Here is an 18,564-nt window from a genome sequence, read left to right as displayed (position 1 = left end):
CACTAGCTGCAGCCTAAGACGGGAAAGGAGACAAGTAAGCCCCTGCCCACTTTGTCACTGTCTCAGCTGAGGAAAACAATTTTAATTACATTTTTTTTTTTTTTTTTTAGAGCTTATAAAAAAAAAAATAGGAAATTGCATCTCCATGTGTTTTAAAGGTCACCAGAAAATGACACCATAGATATGTGTATGTCATACCTTTGCTTTGATGGTCATGGCTTTCTCTGGGTGGATTCAAATACACATTTCAACAGCTTCTATGATTCCTGTACCTTCTTGCAGGCACTATATACTGTTGCCAGCATGCCCCCATCATTACAAGGTGTAAGTTAGTGCATAAACTTTTTCATACACCTCTTATTCACTAGATATTACGCAATGTCTCAGTAGTAGACCACCTACATAAGCTTTTACCTAGCATATGAAACTGTATTCCTCACAGAAAGATGGGGGGAAAAAGTGGCATGTAATGTACCAGAGTCTGCAACCCATTCATTCCCTGGACATATAAAAATTGTTCATAACTTTGAACTATTGCTTTCAGTTTGGATAAGGTCTAAAACTTGGTAAGTCATCGAATAGTATCTTCTACCAGAATATGTACTAAATGTAATACGGTCTTCAACAGTACTGACTTTTTGGATTGCTACTTCCAATAGGTGGCACTAGAGTTCTAGTCCTCTTCTTCTCTGAAGATAATTTACATATTTAATTTCCCAGAGGAGCATGCATTACATACATGTCTCCTCACTCTGACATGCCAGGACTGGCTGGTCACCCCCTTAGAACCCAATCTTAAGCCCTCTCACCTAGCCAAATCAGATCTCATACTTTGCAAATTGAGATTCTGGTGTTTCAGGGTGTTGCCCCTAATCGGTGCAGACAGTAAGTCATAAAGCAAAGCTCATTTAAAGGGTTGATATTGAATTTTAGGATTTCTACCTCCAATAGGTGGCACTAGAGTTCAAGTCCACTTCCTCTTTGAAGAGGCAATTTGCATATTTCATGTCCTTAACAATGCATGAGCATTGTAGTAAACGGTGAGTACAGTAGTTGACTGCAATCCAACTACTTGTACAAGGTCTTGAAAGTATTTATGAACTTCCCCCCACAACACCCACAAACTTTATTTGCATACACTGTCAGGTGGCACTGTTATACTGATTAAAATGATACGTGGGTGAAGAAATCAGTCTTGTGGTTGTTTAATCTGTATCTGTAGTTTTCAGTTAATGAGATTATGGTGCTCCAGGGCAGCCTGTGGGGGGCTTTGTGGTGCTCAGCTTACATAATGTATCTTCATGGGCTTATGATGTGCATCCAGGAAAATGGCGGCTGCCTCTGCGCAGTAGCATCTATCTCTTACCCATAGAAACTACTGTGCAAGCGCTGGTGCCATTTCACTGGATGTATTTTTTTTTTGTCCTAACCCCACAATGTTATGTGCAGTATGTAAAATAGGGTGACTATCACTGAGGTATCAGTGACCTGTCATAAAACAAAAAGATGAATATGTAAGCAGACCACATAAAGCCTCGCCCAAAGGCCACCCTGGAGCACCAGAATCAAACAGAAAACTACAAATACAGATTAAACCACAAGACAGATTTTAATCAACCTAGTTATAATTTTATTCAGGATAAAGGCGTTATCCTGACACTGTAGTTTAATTTGCACGATCCTGATGACAGGTTCCCTTTAAATGCATTTTCTTTGGATTTTGTGCAATACCAACAAAGTAACAATTATTTGTGAAATGTAAAGGAAATGATACATGGTGTTCTAATTATTTTAAAATCTAAATATGAAAATTGTGATGTGCATTTGTATTTAGGCCCCCTGAGTTAGTGCTGCAAGTATTTTGGGGGAAGTCTCCATCACATTTGCACAGAGGCTGGCTTTTTTTGCCCATTCTTCCTTGCAAACTCAAGGTACCGTCACTGAACGATATCGCTAGCGATCCGTGACGTTGCAGCGTCCTGGATTAGGATATCGTTGTGTTTGACACGCAGCAGCGATCAGGATCCTGCTGTGCCATCGTTGGTCGGTGCAGAAAGTCCAGAACTTTATTTCGTCGCTGGACTCCCGCAGACATCGCTGAATCGGCGTGTGTGACGCTGATTCATCGATGTCTTCACTGGTAACCAGGGTAAACATCGGGTTACTAAGCGCAGGGCCGCGCTTAGTAACCCAATGTTTACCCTGGTTACCAGCATAAAAGTAAAAAAAAAAACAAAGACTACATACTTACCTTCCGCTGTCTGTCCTCCGGCGCTGTGCTTCTCTGCACTGTGAGCGCCGGCCAGCCGGAAAGCAGAGCACAGCGATTACGTCACCGCTCTGCTTTCCGGCTGGCGCTCAGTCAGTGCAGGAAAGCACAGCACCGGGGGACAGACAGCGGAAGGTATGTAGTGTTTTTTTTTTTACTTTTACGCTGGTAACCAGGGTAAATATCGGGTTACTAAGCGCGGCCCTGCGCTTAGTAACCCGATGTTTACCCTGGTTACCAGGGGACCGGCGTTGTTGGTCGCTGGAGAGCTGTCTGTGTGACAGCTCTCCAGCGACCAAACCGCGACGCTGCAGCGATCGGGATCGTTGTCTGGATCGCTGCAGCGTCGCTAAATGTGACGGTACCTTAACTCTAGCTCAGTGACTTCTGATCATCAATTTTCAAGTCTTGTCACAGAGACTCAATGAGATTTAAGTCTGGACTGTTACAGGGTCATTCAAATACATTAGTCTGCTTTGACTTAAACCATTCCGTTGTAGATCTGAAAGTATATTTAAGGTAATTGTCATGCTTGAGACTGTGGTGTCTGTTCACCTTCAAGTCTTTTGCATCCTCTAACGGGTTTTTCTCTCCAGGATTGCCCTGTATTTAGCACTATCCATGTTCCAATCAACTCTGGCCAGCTTCCCACAGTACGAGGCTGACAACACCATGTTTGACAGTGGGGATGGTGTTTTCAGGGTCATGTGCAGTATTAGTTTTCCACAACACATAGCATTTTGGCTTTAACCCAAAAAGCTCAACTTTGGTCTCATCCAACCAGAGCACCTTCTTCCACATGCTAGCTGCATCCCATTGCATGGCTATTTGCAAACTGTAAATGGGACATCTTATGGCTTGCTTTAAAAAAAATAGCTTTCTTCTTGTCAGTCTCCTATGATGGCCAGATTTTTGGTGTCTACAAATAGTAGTCCTGCTGACAAATTCTCCCACCTGAGCTGTGGATCTCTGCAGCTCCTCTAGAGACACCATGGGCCTCCTGGCAGATTCTTTAATTGGTGATCTTGCTTGGGATGTCCATTTAGGTGGATGGCCATGTCTCAATAGGTCTGCAGTTGAGTCAGACTCAATCCATTTTTGGATGATGGATTGAATAGCGCTCTGACATGCTCAGATTTTGTTTATATGACCTAACCATTTACTGATGAATGAACGTGCTCAGGTAACATGTTATCCGAGCATTTTTGGCATGCTCTGATATGTTCCAGTCGAGTCCCTACAGCTGCATGTTTTGCGGCTGTTACAGTTGCAAACATGCAGCCGCAGTTACTCGAACATATCAGAGCACGTCCAAGATACTGATTACACCCGAGCATGCTCTGATGACAGGTTATCAGAGCATGTTTGCTCATCACTACTAGCCATGCTTTACTTTAGCTATGACCTGTCTTGTGTCTTCCCTAGTTTTCACGATGCCGTTTGATCCTTAATGATTTCAGACAAATCTCTCAGGCCTTCACAGCACAGCTGTAGTTAAAGAAAAATTCCAGCCAGGTCGACCCAATTTACTAATTGACTTCTGGGGGCAGCTGGTCTCTCAGGATTTTGTTTAGGGGTGTCAGACTACTTGGCGCTGGAGACACATGCATGTCAGTTTTCAGATTTTAAAAATTATTACAAATCCACATTTCCATACACTTCACAAAACAGTGAATTGAAAATCAGCCTGTAGCTATCATGCAAATGTGTCAATGCAGATGTAAACCAGAACAGACTTTTTCTTGCAGATCACTTACGAATCCCTGTTACGGACCGCACAGATGAAATTTTGAAAAGACCACACAGTCGATTAGTTCTTTCAGGGGGCATCACTGAATCAGACGTGGATAATTCACTCACAGTCTTCAAGCACCGGACTTGTCTCGGAGCCGAGCCTTCTGCCGCTCTTCTGAATAAACTGTTTCTCTTGCGCTCAATGCTATGTACCGCTGCTAAAAGGTAGTATAGTTAGAAAAATATCCTAGCTATTCGTTTTTATTGGCAGTTCCCAAACCGAAGGTAAATGTTCTCTGTTTTAATAAATTTTAGAGGTATGCAGGTAGTTTTAATCTGTCGTGGCTGCGGGATTCAGCACTTTATTTATGTAAATAGGTTGTTCTTTGTATAAAAGTTTTACATGTATTCTTTATAAGCAAATTATTCTTACAAATACATCTTGTAATAAGATATTTGGATTTTGAGTACCGTATTTCCTGGCGTATAAGACGACTGGGCGTATAAGATGACCGCCAACTTTTCCATATAAAATATGGAATTTGGGATATGCCCGCCGTATAAGACAGGGGTCATCTTACACGCCCAGTCATCTTATACGGCGTGTGTTTCCCAGGGTCTGGAGGAGAGGAGACTCTCCTTCAGGCCCTGGGATCCATATTCATGTAAAAAATAAAGAATAAAAATAAAAAACATGGATATACTCAACCTCGGACGGCCCCTAGCTCACAGCGCTGCTAGCGTCTCCCTCCGTTCCTGAGAATGCAGTGAGTGAAGGACCTTTGATGTCGCGGTCAGGTGACCGGTCACCTGAGCGCGATGTCATTGAAGGTCCTTCACTCACCGCATTCTTAGGAACGGAGGGAGACACTAGCAGCGCTGTGAGCCAGGGTCTGTCGGAGGGGTGAGTATAGCCATGTTTTTTATTTTTATTCTTTATTTTTTACATGAATATGGATCCCAAGCCTGAAGGAGAGTCTCCTCTCCTCCAGACCCTGGGAACCACACGCCAAAATGCAGGATTGCTCCCCGTACCCGGTGTATAAGACGACCCCCGACTTTTGGGACAATTTTTAGGGGTCAAAAAGTTGTCTTATACGCCGGAAAATACGGTAGTACCATTGTGCCCTCATTCTTTACTAGAGCAATGTGGTATTCAGTCTTATTGACCTAATTAACCTGCAGTTTGTGGCAGAAGCATAACTTAATGCTAGGAATTTATTTGGATTTTTTTTTTTTTGTTGAAAAACTGGTAATTGAGCGATTATTTCCCCACTTATTGAGCAGCCATAAGAAATCAAGTCTCCTCAAATGCTCTAGCCTTTCAAACTCCGCTATGGAAGTAGAGATCTGAGCTACTGCACTTGATGTAGACACCAATGAGCCTAATATTACAGTGCCAGCTCACAATCTGTCATTTAATAATGTCTACAAAAACAAAGCATCATTATGTGACATTTTGTGGATTCCTAAAAAGCAGGTTTTTGCCTACGTTCGCTGGTTTTTACATAGCATCCCATAAAGGGTTAAACAGCGTAATTATGTAAAAAATTAAAAGCAAAGTGCCACTGACTAATGCAACTCATCCTGCAACACAATCCCTCTTACAGCAATATCAACGAAACTGTAAATTAAGACCAAAGCTGGCCTGGGTTTTAAGGTTCGCTCATGTAGTAAACAAAGTTCATTATTAGCAGTCATATTTCTACCGTTCTGCGACTCGCTTTACAAAAGTCTCAAACTGGGCCGTTAAAGGGGTTTGGAAGTCATTCTTTAAGTGAGGACATCATCGGTATTTGCACTTATCATAGTGCTTGCTTATTGTTGGAGATAACAGGGTTTTGGTTACCATAAAATCTGTTTCTCAGAGCCTTCATTGGGGGACACAGGAAACTATGGGTTTATGCTGCTGACACTAAGCACAAAAAAAAAGTTAGCTCCTCCTCTGCAGTGTACACCCCACCAACTGGCACTAGGTCAATCAGTTAGTGAGAAAGCAGTAGGAGGAGCAACATGTAAAAGAAATGAACACAACTCACACTGTAACAATAACACAGGAAGTAGAGCTGATATACATGGGAGGGTGCTGTGTCCCCCAATAATGGCTCGAGAGATTTTACAGTGAGTAACCAAAAATCCTGTCTTCTCTATCACTTCATTGAGGGACACAGGAAACCATGGAACATCCCAAACCAGTCCCTGGGGACGGAACAATATAAACTGTTCAGGTCTGAGAACTCGCCACTGCCGCCTGCAAGATCCTATTTAGGCTGGCGTCCGCCAAAGCGTAGGTATGGACCCTGTAAAACTTGGTGAACGTGTGGATGGAAGACCAGGTTGTCGCTTTGCAGAGCGGATGCCCTGTGGTGTACCACCCAGGAGGCACCCACTCTCCAGGTAAAGTGTGCCTTAATCCCAGGGGGAGGTGCTCTGTTCTTAACCCAGTATGCCTCCAAAATCGCTGTCCAGATCCAGCAAGCAATCGTGGCATTGGAGGCAGGCCTCAATGCACACCCTCTAGAATGACAGTCTGTCTTCTTAAAGGGGGCTGTCTTAGCCAAACAGACCCGTACGGCCCTGACCAGGTCTAACCTGTTCAGTGAACGCTGCAAAGGATGCGCGAGTCGGGCAAAAGGAAAGGAGGACGATATCCTGATTTAGGTGAAAAGTAGACACCACCTTGGAAAGGAAAGGTGGAGGCTGCAAAATCACCTTGTCCTGTTGGACAACAAGGAAAGGGGGCAAAAGGAAAGAGCTGCCAATTCCGAGATGCATCTAATGGAGGTGATGGCCACAAGAAACGCCACCTTTCAAGACAGAAAGGAGTGCTCACAGAGAGGTTCAAAAGGAGAACTCATATTTGAATGGTATAAGTTCCATGGAACGGGTCAGATCTGACTTTAGTCAGATGTGACATAATTTCAAGTGACATATTTTAAGTGTATCATCTGAAATATACCACAATGATAACCCATGGTATATTCTTTTTCATGCTGCCATGCCCTGATCCATCTGCTTTCATTCACAAGTACGTCTGAACCATCTCCTACTCTGGAATAGCCACTGCACCCCTGAATCCCATATACTTCTCTCCCTCTGTCCTAAGTGTTACTTTGCTTCTTTTTCCCTAATTCCATGTATCATACTTCAAGCTTGCTGAATGCATATTGATACACATGTTCCTCACACCTAGCTCTATCCTCCCATCTTATCCTATCCTTCCATCTTATCCTATCCTTCACCAACCTTGATGCTAAATCAAATGTATTATTAACTGCAATCTGTGAATTGCTCCCTGCCGTGAACTGTCCCCAACCTCCTTCCTCTTCCACCTGGCTTCATTTCATGGACTCTTCAAACGGTATAAGTTGCGTGGTGCTGGTCCGATATGGCCTCGGTCAGATGTGACATCATTTGAAGTGACATCTTCTAAGTGTCTTTAGAAATATAGCAGAAATAGTCCAGAAATCGGCCAGACGGTAAGACTAATCTGTCTTCTAAATTTACTTGCCTTTCTTTTTCTCCCCTGCTCTTTAACCATGCTCTCATTTCCCCCACTGTTTTTGCTCCACTAATCCTCACTCTCCTCCACTAACCCCATACCCTCGCCCCCTCAAACCACATAACTTATCTCCCCCTCTTACCCCCACCTCGCTTCATCGGCAGACCTGCTCTCTAACCTCAGACCTCTACCACCAAAATATAATATAAGCCAATCACTCTCCTGCACCCACCTGCTTCCTTCCCTGCTTATTCTCACTGCAGCCGACATCCCCCAATCCTGCCCCCCCCCCGCCTCATTCAACACTAATCCTCGCCCCTATCCTTCTCACACTATGAGAAACCATCGCAACTAGTGTTGAGCGATACCTTCCGATATTTGAAAGTATCGGTATCGGCCGATACCAATACAAGTCAATGGGACACGAATATCGGAATGTATCCTGGATGGTTCCCAGGGTCTGAAGGAGAGGAAACTCTCCTTCAGGCCCTGGGATCCATATTAATGTAAAAAATAAAGAATAAAAATAAAATATGGCTATACTCACCCCTCGGACGAACCCTGGCTGTCACCGCTGCAAGCGTCCGCCTCCGTTCCTGAGAATGCAGAGAGTGAAGGACCTTCGATGACGTCGCGTCGGGGTTGCGATCCCTCACACTTAAAATCTGTGCCATTGACCCCCACCCCCCTGCTTCCTCTCTGTGGCAGTTTGGAATGCCCGCTCTGTCTGCAACAAGCTCCCCATGGTCCATGATCTCTTCACTTCCCGCAACCTTTCCTTCCTGGCCCTCACTGAAACCTGGCTGACGCCCCCTGACACGGCCTCGCCTGCAGCACTGAGCTACGGTGGCCTCCAATTTACTCACACTCCTCGCTCTGGCAACAGACGTGGAGGAGTGGGTATCCTTCTTTCTAAAAACTGTTCCTTCAACCCTATCCAACCACCGCCCTCCTTTATCCTCCCTTCTTTCGAGGTTCACTCTGTCCGTATCTACGCTCCCTCCAATCTCCAAATGGCTGTCATATACCGACCACCGGCTCCGCCACTGCCTTCCTCGACCAATTATCCACCTGGCTTCTTCACTTTCTCTCTGCTGACATCCCCACCATCATCATGGGTGACTTTAATATCCCTGCTGACACACGCCAGCCAGCAGCCTCCAAGCTACTGGCCCCTACTTCATCCTTTGGACTCACTCAGTGGTCCTCCACAGCCACCCACACAGACTAACATACACTAGACCTCATCTTCACCCGCCTCTGTTCCTTATCTAATCTCACAAGCTCTCCCCCCTATCTGACCGCCATCTACTCACCTTCTCATCCTTGTCCTCCTCACCTGTCCCCCATGTCCAGCCATTACCACATCCTCGCAGAAACCTCGCACATTTAGACATTCACAGACTCTCTCCTACCCCTGTCCTCCATATCTTCACTCCACGACTTGGACAGCACCACCGCTTTCTATAACTCCACCCTCACATCAGCCATAGACTCAGTCGCCCCTCTCATGCATGGCACAGTGCAACGAAACAATAGGCAACCTTGGCATAACAATCTCACAAAAAAACTTCGACAAGCATCCAGGGTTGCGGAGCGGCGTTGGAAGAAAACACGCCTGCCAGACGACTTCACTGCTTTCAAACAAGCTACATTTGACCTCAAATTAGCCCTCACCTCCCCTAAACAGACTTATTTCACTAATCTTGTATCTTCACTATCTTACAACCCAAAACAACTATTCAGCACATTTACCTCCCTCCTCCGCCCACCAATGCCACCTCCAACTCCCCTCATCTCTTCCGAAGACTTTGCCACCTACTTCAAACACAAGATCGACCAAACAAGGCAAACCCTAACTGTTCCACGACCCCAACCACTCCATATACCAGACCTCTGCCCTTCCCTAATAACCTCCCTCTCCAACATCACTGAAGGAGAGCTTACTCGCCTCTTTTCCAAATCGCACCTCACCACCTGTGCACTTGACCCCATCCCCTCCCACCTGCTCCCCAACCTCACTAACACGCTCATTCCAGCCCTAACCCATCTCTTCAACCTATCGCTATCTTCTGGTACCTTCCCCTCTGCCTTCAAACATGCCACCATCACACCCATCCTCAAAAAAACTAACCTTGACCCAACGGCTATGCCCAGCTACCGCCCCATATCACTGCTCCCGTTTGCTTCAAAACTCCTTGAGCAGCATGTCCATGCTCAAATTTCCTCCCACCTCTCATCTAACTCTCTCCTTGACAACCTCCAATCTGGCTTCCGCCCCCACCACTCCACCAAAACTGCCCTGAAAAAAATTACTAATGACTTACAGCCAAAGCTAACAGACAGTTCTCCATTCTCCTCCTCCTTGACCTGTCCTCTGCTTTCGACAGTCGATCACTGCCTACTGCTACAGATTCTTTCTTCCCTTGGCATCAAACACCTTGCCCTGTACTGGATTGCCTCATACCTTTTCAACCGCCTATTTAGCGTTTCCCACTCCCACACCACTTCCTCATCCCGCCCGCTCTCTGGTGGAGTCTGTTATGACCTGGTGGTTAGGAGCACCCGGAATGACCTGATAGTTAAAACTCACGCAGGACAAGCTCTGGGATGTGGGAGCTCTGCTGACCGCAATCCCTAATCCTATCACACACACTAGAAATAGCCGTGGAGCGCTCCTGATGCTCCCTAGGCGCCTCGTCACAGCCTAAGAGCTAGCTAGCCCTATAGATAGAAAATAAAGCCTACCTTGCCTCAGAGAAATTCCCCAAAGGAAAAGGCAGCCCCCCACATATATTGACTGTGAGTAAAGATGAAAGTCACAAACGCAGAAATGAAACAGGTTTCAGCAAAGGGAGGCCAGACTTACTAAATAGACAGAGGATAGGAAAGGTAGCTTTGCGATCAGCACAAAAAACTACAAAAGACCACGGTGCGGAGATGCCACTCTGCATCCCAGAGCTTCCAGCTAGCAAGACAAAATCATGATATCCAGCTGGACAAGAAAACAATGAACGAATTAGATACTATCAGGAACTTAGCTTTTGCTGGAGTAGACAGGTCACCAGAAAGATCCAAGAGCGAACTGAACAAATGCAGAAACATTCACAGCTGGCATGGAGTAACGAACTAAGTGGAGTTAAATAGAGCAGCCAACCAAAGGATAAACCACGTCACCTGTGTAAGGAACCTCAGAAGCAGCAGCTCCACTCACAGCCACCAGAGGGAGCCCACGGACAGAACTCACCGAAGTACCATTCACGACCACAGGAGGGAGCTCGACAACAGAATTCACAACAGGAGTCCCTCAATGCTCTGTCCTAGAGCCCCTACTTTTTTCCATCTATACGTTTGGCCTAGGACAGCTCAAAGTCGCATGGCTTCCAGTACCACCTGTATGCGGATGACACTCAGATCTACCCCTTATGCCCAGATGTCACCTCTCTGCTGTCCAGAATCCCGAAGTGTGTCAGCCATATCCTCCTTCACCTCTCGCTTCCTAAAACTCAATGTAGACAAAACCGAACTCATCTTTCCTCCATCTCACGTATCCCCCCTACCTGACCTATCTATTATAGTAAACGGCTTCACGCTCTCTCCCGCACCTGAAATCCGCTGCCTCGGGGTAACTCTCGACTCTGCCCTGTCCTTCAAACCGCACGTCCAAACTCTTGCCACCTCCAACTCAAAAATATTGCCAGAATCCGTCCCTTCCTCAGCCCACAATCTACTAAAACTCTTGTGCATGCCCTCATCATCTCCCACCTCGACTACTGCAACACCCTCCTCTGTGGCCTCCCCGTTAACTCTCTTGCACCACTCCAGTCTGTCCTCAACTCTGCTGCTTGGCCAATCCACCTCTCTCCTTGCTACTCCCCTGCTTCTCCCCTCTGCAAATCCCTCCACTGGCTCCCAATTCCCCAACGAATCCAGTTCAAACTACTAACACTGATCTGCAAAGCCACCCACAACCTGTCCCTTCCCTATATCTCTGAACTAATCTCCCAATATCTTCCCTCACAATCTCCGATCCTCCCAAGACCTCCTACTCTCCTCCACAGTTATTCGTTCCTCACACAACCGCCTCCAAGATTTCTCCCGCATATCCCCCATCCTCTGGAATTCCATGCCTCAACACGTCCGACTATCCACCACTCTCGGATCCTTCAGATGGAACCTGAAAACCCATCTCTTCAAGAAAGCCTACAGCCTGCAATAGCCATTCTACCGCCTCGCCATCGCCTCGCCCCTACCTTCTGCCTCTTCCCCACTATCCTATAGAATGTGAGTCCGCAAGGACAGGGTCCTCTCCCCTCTGTACCAGTCTGTCACTGTAAACATGTTTACTGTAAAAGATATCTATAACTCTGTATGTAACCCCTTTCTCATGTACAGCACCATGGAATTAATGGTGCTATATAAATAAAATAATAATAATAATAATAAGGGCCTCCAGGACCAGATTGAGGTCCACGGGTGTCCAGTACGGGGGCGCAGCATGTGCTACCCCTTGGAGAAAAAGTTCTAACCTGAGAACCAAGAGCCAGAGCAGCAAAGTCCAGCCTGGAGAAAAGCCAGAATAGAAGGGAGAGCAAAGGACATAGGCGGGATGTGATTAGATTCACACCAGCTGAAATGGGCTCTCCAGGTCCAATAATAGACCCTGGACAAAGACTGCTTCTTAGCCTGGAACATGGTCTGAATTACCCGATCTAAAAAACCCAGATGCTTTCAGAACCGCGGTTTCAACAGCCACGCCGTTAAATCCGAGTGACAATTCTTGCGGTAGATCGGTCCTTGGAACAGAAGATCTGGTCTGTCTGGAAGCCTCCAGGGGGCGTCCGCAAGAAGATTGATGATCTCTGCGAACCAAGACCTCGTGGGTCAATCCAGTACAATCAGAATGACCAGCACCCCTTCCACCTTGATCTTTTTCAACAGCCTTGGAAGAAGGAGAGAAAACAGGTAGGGAAAAAAAAAAAAACTAGCCAGGGTATTGCCAGACTGTCGGCGCCCACTGCAAGAGGATCGCAGGACCTGGAAACGAACTAAGGAACCTCTCTGTTCAGCTGGAACACCATGAGATCCACATCCGGAGTACCCCATTGAACGCAAATTTGATGGAAGACTTCCTGATGCAGGGACCACTCTCCTGCCGCGGCCCAATTGTCCAAGCCGGGGATATGAACTGCAGCTATCGCCAGAACAGTTGCCTCTGCACAGAGGAGAATCTTGGATACCTCGGCCATCCCCAAAGGACGCAGTTCCTCCCTGGTGATTGACAAATACCACCACCGTGGCATTGTCTGTCTGAACTCTAGCAGACCCCTTAGCTGCTTTTCCCAGTGGTGCAGGGACAGAAGAATGGCCCTTATCTCAAGGATGTGGATAGGCAGACCAATGTCCCTGGACAGTCAGGTGGCGTAAGACCGTACTCCAGCCGAGAAGGCTGGCGCCTATCAGTACCTGCCAGTGAATGGAAAGGAATGAGACTCTGGACTATGAGAAGGAAAGACAGCCACCAATTGAGAGATTGTTTGACTCGGGAGGAGAGCCGAACCAGAAGCTCCAGAGAGAAGACTTGTTCCACTGAGATAGGATGGCCTGCTGAAGCGATCTTGAACAGAATTGCGCAAAAAGAATAGCTTCCAATTCTGCCACCATCCGTCCCAGGACCACCATGGCCGAGCGGAAGGAAGAAAGTGGAGGATAGCACTCTTCTTGGGAAGAAAAACCCTTGTCTGGCAGGTGTTGAACAGCATGCCTAGAAAAATGAGGTGCTGAGTCGGGACAAGGCAAGACTTTGTCCCTATTTGGATGGTTAATCAATAGAGCAGGGTGTTGAGAAAGATGGACAGACTTTCCTGGGCCTAAAAAAAACACAAAAAAACTGCCTTAATGAGGATGTCATCAAGATGCGGCATGAGCGCTAGACCTGATCCACAAAATGTATTGTGAAAACCCTGTGAGCGGTTGCAAGCCCAAATAGCAGGGCGACAAACAGAAAATGGTCCTGCCGCACAACGCAGAAATCTGATGCCCTCCGAAGATACGGACATGGATAGGTGTTCTGGATGTCTATGGAGCACAGAAACTCCTGCGACTCCATGGAAGCAATTACTGACCGAATAGACTCCACCCTGAAAGGTCACGGACGGACCCTTTTGATCAACAACTTTAAATCCAGGATGGGTCAAACTGCGCCAATCTTTCTTTGGCACAACAAATAGGTTTGAATATAACCCCATGAAACGTTCATGGTCTGGGACGGGAACGATGACACTTGAACAGAGAAGGGAGGCAATGGGTGCAAAGAAGCCCGGACCCAGAAAAGCATCTCTTGGAGGACGAAATTTGAAGAATTGATCTCAGGGCGAGGAACAAAATATTTTGTATCCTGAGGATACAACCTCCCTGACCCATGAGTCCTCTACCGAGGCAAGCCAGACGTCTCTGAAAAACCAGAGACTGCCACCTAGCCTGGGAGATTCCCTGGAATCGAGATGAGTCATGCAGAGGAAGGTCTGCCAGGTCTAGACCTGGTGGCTCTACCCTTCACTTTATGGGAACGCTTGTTGGGCGCTTAATAGGAATCCCTTTTCCCATCCTGGCAAGCCTCTGGCCGGGAAAAATTCTCCGACACAGAAACGGCAGAAACCTATGCTTCAGAGGAAGCCGGGGAAGTCTGGACTGAGGAAAGAGAAAGCTTGTGCCTCCGGAGGCCTCCTTAATAATTTGGTCCTACTTGGAACTGAATACACAGGAACCCCGGAAAGGCAAGCTGGTAAGGGACTTTGACGATAAGTCCACCTGCCATACCTTAAGCCAAGTAGTCCTTTGCATGGTCACAATATTGCTGGACGTCTGAGCCGCGCATGAAGCAGGGAGGTGGATACCATGTACTTCCCTGCAAGAGAAATCTGGTCCGCAAGGTCGGCCAATTCCTCTGGTTGGGCACCAGCAAGAACGCCCTGACTGAGTTGCTTAGCCCATGCAGCTGTGGACTTGGGCACCCAGGTGGTGGCAAAGGCAGGGCACAATGTAGAAGCAGCCGCTTCAAAGGCAGATGATGTAAGGGTATGATCCTGTCATTGGAGTCCTTGAGGGATGCTCCATTCGTAAGTAGGAGGACAGTGCTGGTTGATAATCTGAAGGGTCCACAGATGGAGAAGCCGTCCAGTTCGCCGTTAGCTCAGGATCGAAGGGATATAAGATGCCGAGGCACTTCCCTCTTTGGAAGCATCTGGTCAGGTTTTCCTGTTCTCTGGAAAGTACCTCCTCAAATTCTGTGTTAAAGACTTGGGAGCTGATCTCAACTGTAAACGAAACCGCCTGTTCTGCAGGTTCTGTAGCAGTATCCATAATAAAGTTCTGATTGAATGCCACAATGAGGCTCTGGACCATGTCTCTCATATTAGAGACCTGGTCAGAATGTAGTGCGTCCGAAACGGCCTCTCCTGACTCGGGAGAGGAAGACCGGGAAGAGGCAGTCGCCGGGGACGAGACAGCGGAAAGACCTAGAGCGATGCTCCTGCCTGGATCTCTTACGGCCCATATTGGTAGGCACAGCCGGTAAGTTCTGCGATCCGCTAGTGACGGCAAAGGCAGGAAGGGGCAACCTGTCAAGAATGAATACCAGGGCTTGAGACAGGGAGGTAACCCACACTGGGCTAGGGGCACCATTCTCTTTTGGGGCAGTTGCAGGCCTGACAGAGGGAGGACTGGCCTGAAGGGAGCTTGCTATTACATGAAGAGCAGACAAATTGCCTGACGAGCAGAGGCAGAAGAAGCAAGAGGGCGAAAGCACTCTCCTTTAGGATTAGGCATGATAAGAAATAGACCCTCTAACTAATTTCTGAGGAGTGTCAGTCTGCAGAGCAGAGCTATTCACAGGAAGATGCCGGTCCTGAAAACACTGCTACCAGCCGAGGACACAAGCCGGGTGACTGCAGGAGAAGATATAGAACCTGTCGAGAGATAAGCCTCTTTCCGGGTCCAGATGCCAGAAAATTGCAACTGCAGAAAGGAAGAGGGGGACTGGCAATGCCAAGAAAACGAGCGCAGATGCCATGCTGCAGGGAGAGAGCGGGCGTAATCTGCAATAGTCCACTCTTGAGGCTGGAATGAGGGGCAGAGCTAACCGCCAGAGCAAGAGGCAGAAGAAAAACCCCCTCATTGGAGCCGAAGCCAGGAAGGAGGTGTGTGAATAATTGGTGGGAGAAAAGCCCGCCGAAGGCACTGAGGAGGAACTAGGCCGGGGCCTAGATTCAGCACAGTGGCCGAAGAGGTATGGGAGGGGGCGCGAAGGCAGAAAAACCTATTGGTAATGCAGTCTGCACCACCAATCCCGTGGGGAAAAGTGAAAAAAGTGCCCCACTGTTGGGAATATGAGGATTGCCACAGCATTAACAGAGTGAGGGAATCGGAGCACCTGATGTGCTGTGCCATTTGAGCCTATCCAATCAAATCTTTATTACCTGAATCTTCTTTACTCGAGCCCTCTCCCCGTCGCCTCTGGAGAAAACCTGATGGAGAGAAAAAAAAAAAATGTACCTCTCCATCCATGTTATCTTTCATAGACATCCAAAGTTCTTGGGGATGTGGGATGTCCATGACTCCTAAAACTGACAAGATCTGGTGGGCGAGTGAGTAGGAGACAGGGCAGGACTAATGTTCGCATCACCTAAACAGGCTTCATGTGTAAGGGGCTAGGGTCCTGCCGGATAGTCATATGGGGTGGGAGTACAGCACAACTGTTCACACTGTATCCCTCCAGAGGAAGGAGAAGGTCCATCTGAGAAAGATGTTCCAGGAAAACAACGAAAACTGAGGTAGATATTGGTCTAGTGAAAGACCCATATCCACCTCCTACCTAAAACGGATTAACCTAGTGCCAGTCGGTGGGGTGTACACAGCAGAGGAGGAGCTAACGTTTTGTACATAGTGTCAGCCTCCTAGCGGCTGCAGCAGCATACACCCATGGTTTCCTGCGTCCCCCAATGAAGCGATAAAGGGGTATTACCATAGCAAAATGAGCTAGTCATTCAACTACACTATCACTTTATCAGCGTGTGTGCCCTTCAATACTCCAGAAAATGGTAGGTGCCATGAACTGCCCCTTGGTAGTCTGGAGTAGCCGCAGCACTGTGCCATTCAAGCTGGAGTTCCCTGTGCCAATTATTGCTCTGTACTACTGGTCCTGCTCAAGGGGTATTCTCATCTCCAAGATCCCAATATGTAGTAGGTATAGTAATAGCGAAAACCTCCAATTAAAAATTTAGTATAGTTCTGACTTGCCTCCTCCATACAGGGCATTGCAATAAGCTTAGGTATCCATGGTTATGACCACTCATACTGACAGTTGGCTATGGGGTATCCATGGTTACGACCACCAAGTTACTGCAGTGCCCTGCACATGGGGTAAGCAACATAGCAAATCAGAAGAACTGTACTACATTTCTAATTAAAGGTATTTGCTAATATTACATATTGGGATAGGGTCTTTGAGATGGGAATACACATTTTAAAGGGGTTGTCCAGTCCAAACTGATAAATCCTCATACACACTGCACTGCAGGAATTCACTGGTTTCTTTCCCGAGACTGGAGGGTATGTATGAGTTATACGTGAGTGAGGCCACGCCCACTGGGTGGGCATTCAGATCAAACGAGCCCCTTGCTGGTGCACTGCTTCAGGTAAAGAAACATCCAATATGTATTTCTCTGATCGCAAGCATTTATCTTACATCCTCTGTAAAGTAATATTCATGGATACCTCACATGTTCCTGTTTAAAGCCATATATTCAGAGCAGCATGTTTCACCTGACACCTATAACAAGCCATCTATCACATTGCTGCATCCAGGATTGTACCCATCAATAATTATACTGCATGTTTAGTTAGCGCTGATCTTATGGTCCGGTAGGCCCTCAGCATACAGACTGAATCTTGATCTATATGTGTTTGTTCACACCCAACCATGCCTGTATAAAATATTTAATAAATAAATTTTATATGCACCTGAGATTGTGTTTTAAGGCTTTCCCCTCCACTGGCCAGGAGTATGTATAACTCATCCTGCTCTGGGTCTGAAGCCGGCAAATCCCCAGTGTGTGAGCAGGGGGATTCATAAGTCTGCAAACTTACCGGTTTGGACTGGACAACCCCTTTAGGGTACACTGCTAAGGTGCAATGAAAGACATTCTGTTGAAAACCTTTAACTACTAAACAAATGTTGTTGACTCCATTGTTATATGGGTCTGTTTCTTCTCTCTTTTTTGTGTTTATTATTGTGCTCTTTAACAAAACAAACAAAAAAAAAAGCATTAAAAAAAAATCGTAGTTACTTACCGATAACTATTTCTCTGATCCCATCACGGCACCACGTTGAGAGGGATCCGCCCCCAGGGACAGGAAACCTACAGGACAAAAAGGGTGGAACCTCTCTCCCGCATCAGTTGGTTTACAGAGCATTATACAGAACTTTCAGCTGCAATTCAAATGATTATGCAAACAAAAAAAATTTAATCAACTTAAACTTAGAAGAGGCACCACGTGACTAATAGCTATATGTGAAGGGAGGGAATGTACGGGTGCTGTTATGGGATCAGAGAAATACAGTTATCGGTAAGTAACCACGATTTTCTCTTTCCCCCCATGACGGCACCATTGAAGATTGAAATCGATTTTACATTAAGGGGGGTAATCACTGCTTCCAGCACCCTTTTCCCATAGGTAAGGTCTGAAGAAGAGGTTAGGTCCAGACGGCAATGCTTAACCCTCCGTCAGGAACAATATTCGCACTAACTCGTAATGGAACAATGTGCCTGTCAAGCGCAGGCTAGAAAAATGCCTAGAATATCTAATTTTCTCAATTTCAGTGATCTAAAAGTGATCATAGACCTTCATAGGGATGTAATAAAAGAGACTACACATTATCAGGTGCAAAACAAACCCATTTACTCAACATAAATGTAATAACTTTGATATACACAAATTTCAATGTGCCTGAGCACACTTTCATTTGTAAGAAAATCTGCCTTATTTATATGAAATATCC

General features: G+C 46.6%; 1 protein-coding gene across 3 annotated transcripts in view; it reads left to right on the top strand.

The window, feature by feature from the left end:
• The window catches only part of SIMC1 (SUMO interacting motifs containing 1), a 114,810-nt gene extending 110,487 nt beyond the window's left edge, over positions 1-4,323 (top strand). For 2 of the 3 annotated variants that reach the window (XM_069763983.1, XM_069763982.1), the window contains one exon: positions 4,018-4,323. In XM_069763983.1, coding sequence (XP_069620084.1) covers positions 4,018-4,062 — 45 coding nt within the window. In that variant the 3' untranslated portion in view covers positions 4,063-4,323. The remainder of the gene's footprint in view (positions 1-4,017) is intronic. The other variant, XM_069763984.1, reaches the window with a different exon arrangement.
• Positions 4,324-18,564: the final 14,241 nt, after the last annotated feature.

The sequence above is a fragment of the Ranitomeya imitator genome, chromosome 4, assembly GCF_032444005.1.
Source record: "Ranitomeya imitator isolate aRanImi1 chromosome 4, aRanImi1.pri, whole genome shotgun sequence".
Lineage (NCBI taxonomy): Eukaryota > Metazoa > Chordata > Amphibia > Anura > Dendrobatidae > Ranitomeya > Ranitomeya imitator.
The sequence above is the reverse complement of the archived record's forward strand: the minus strand, read 5'-3'. Positions and strand labels throughout refer to the sequence as shown.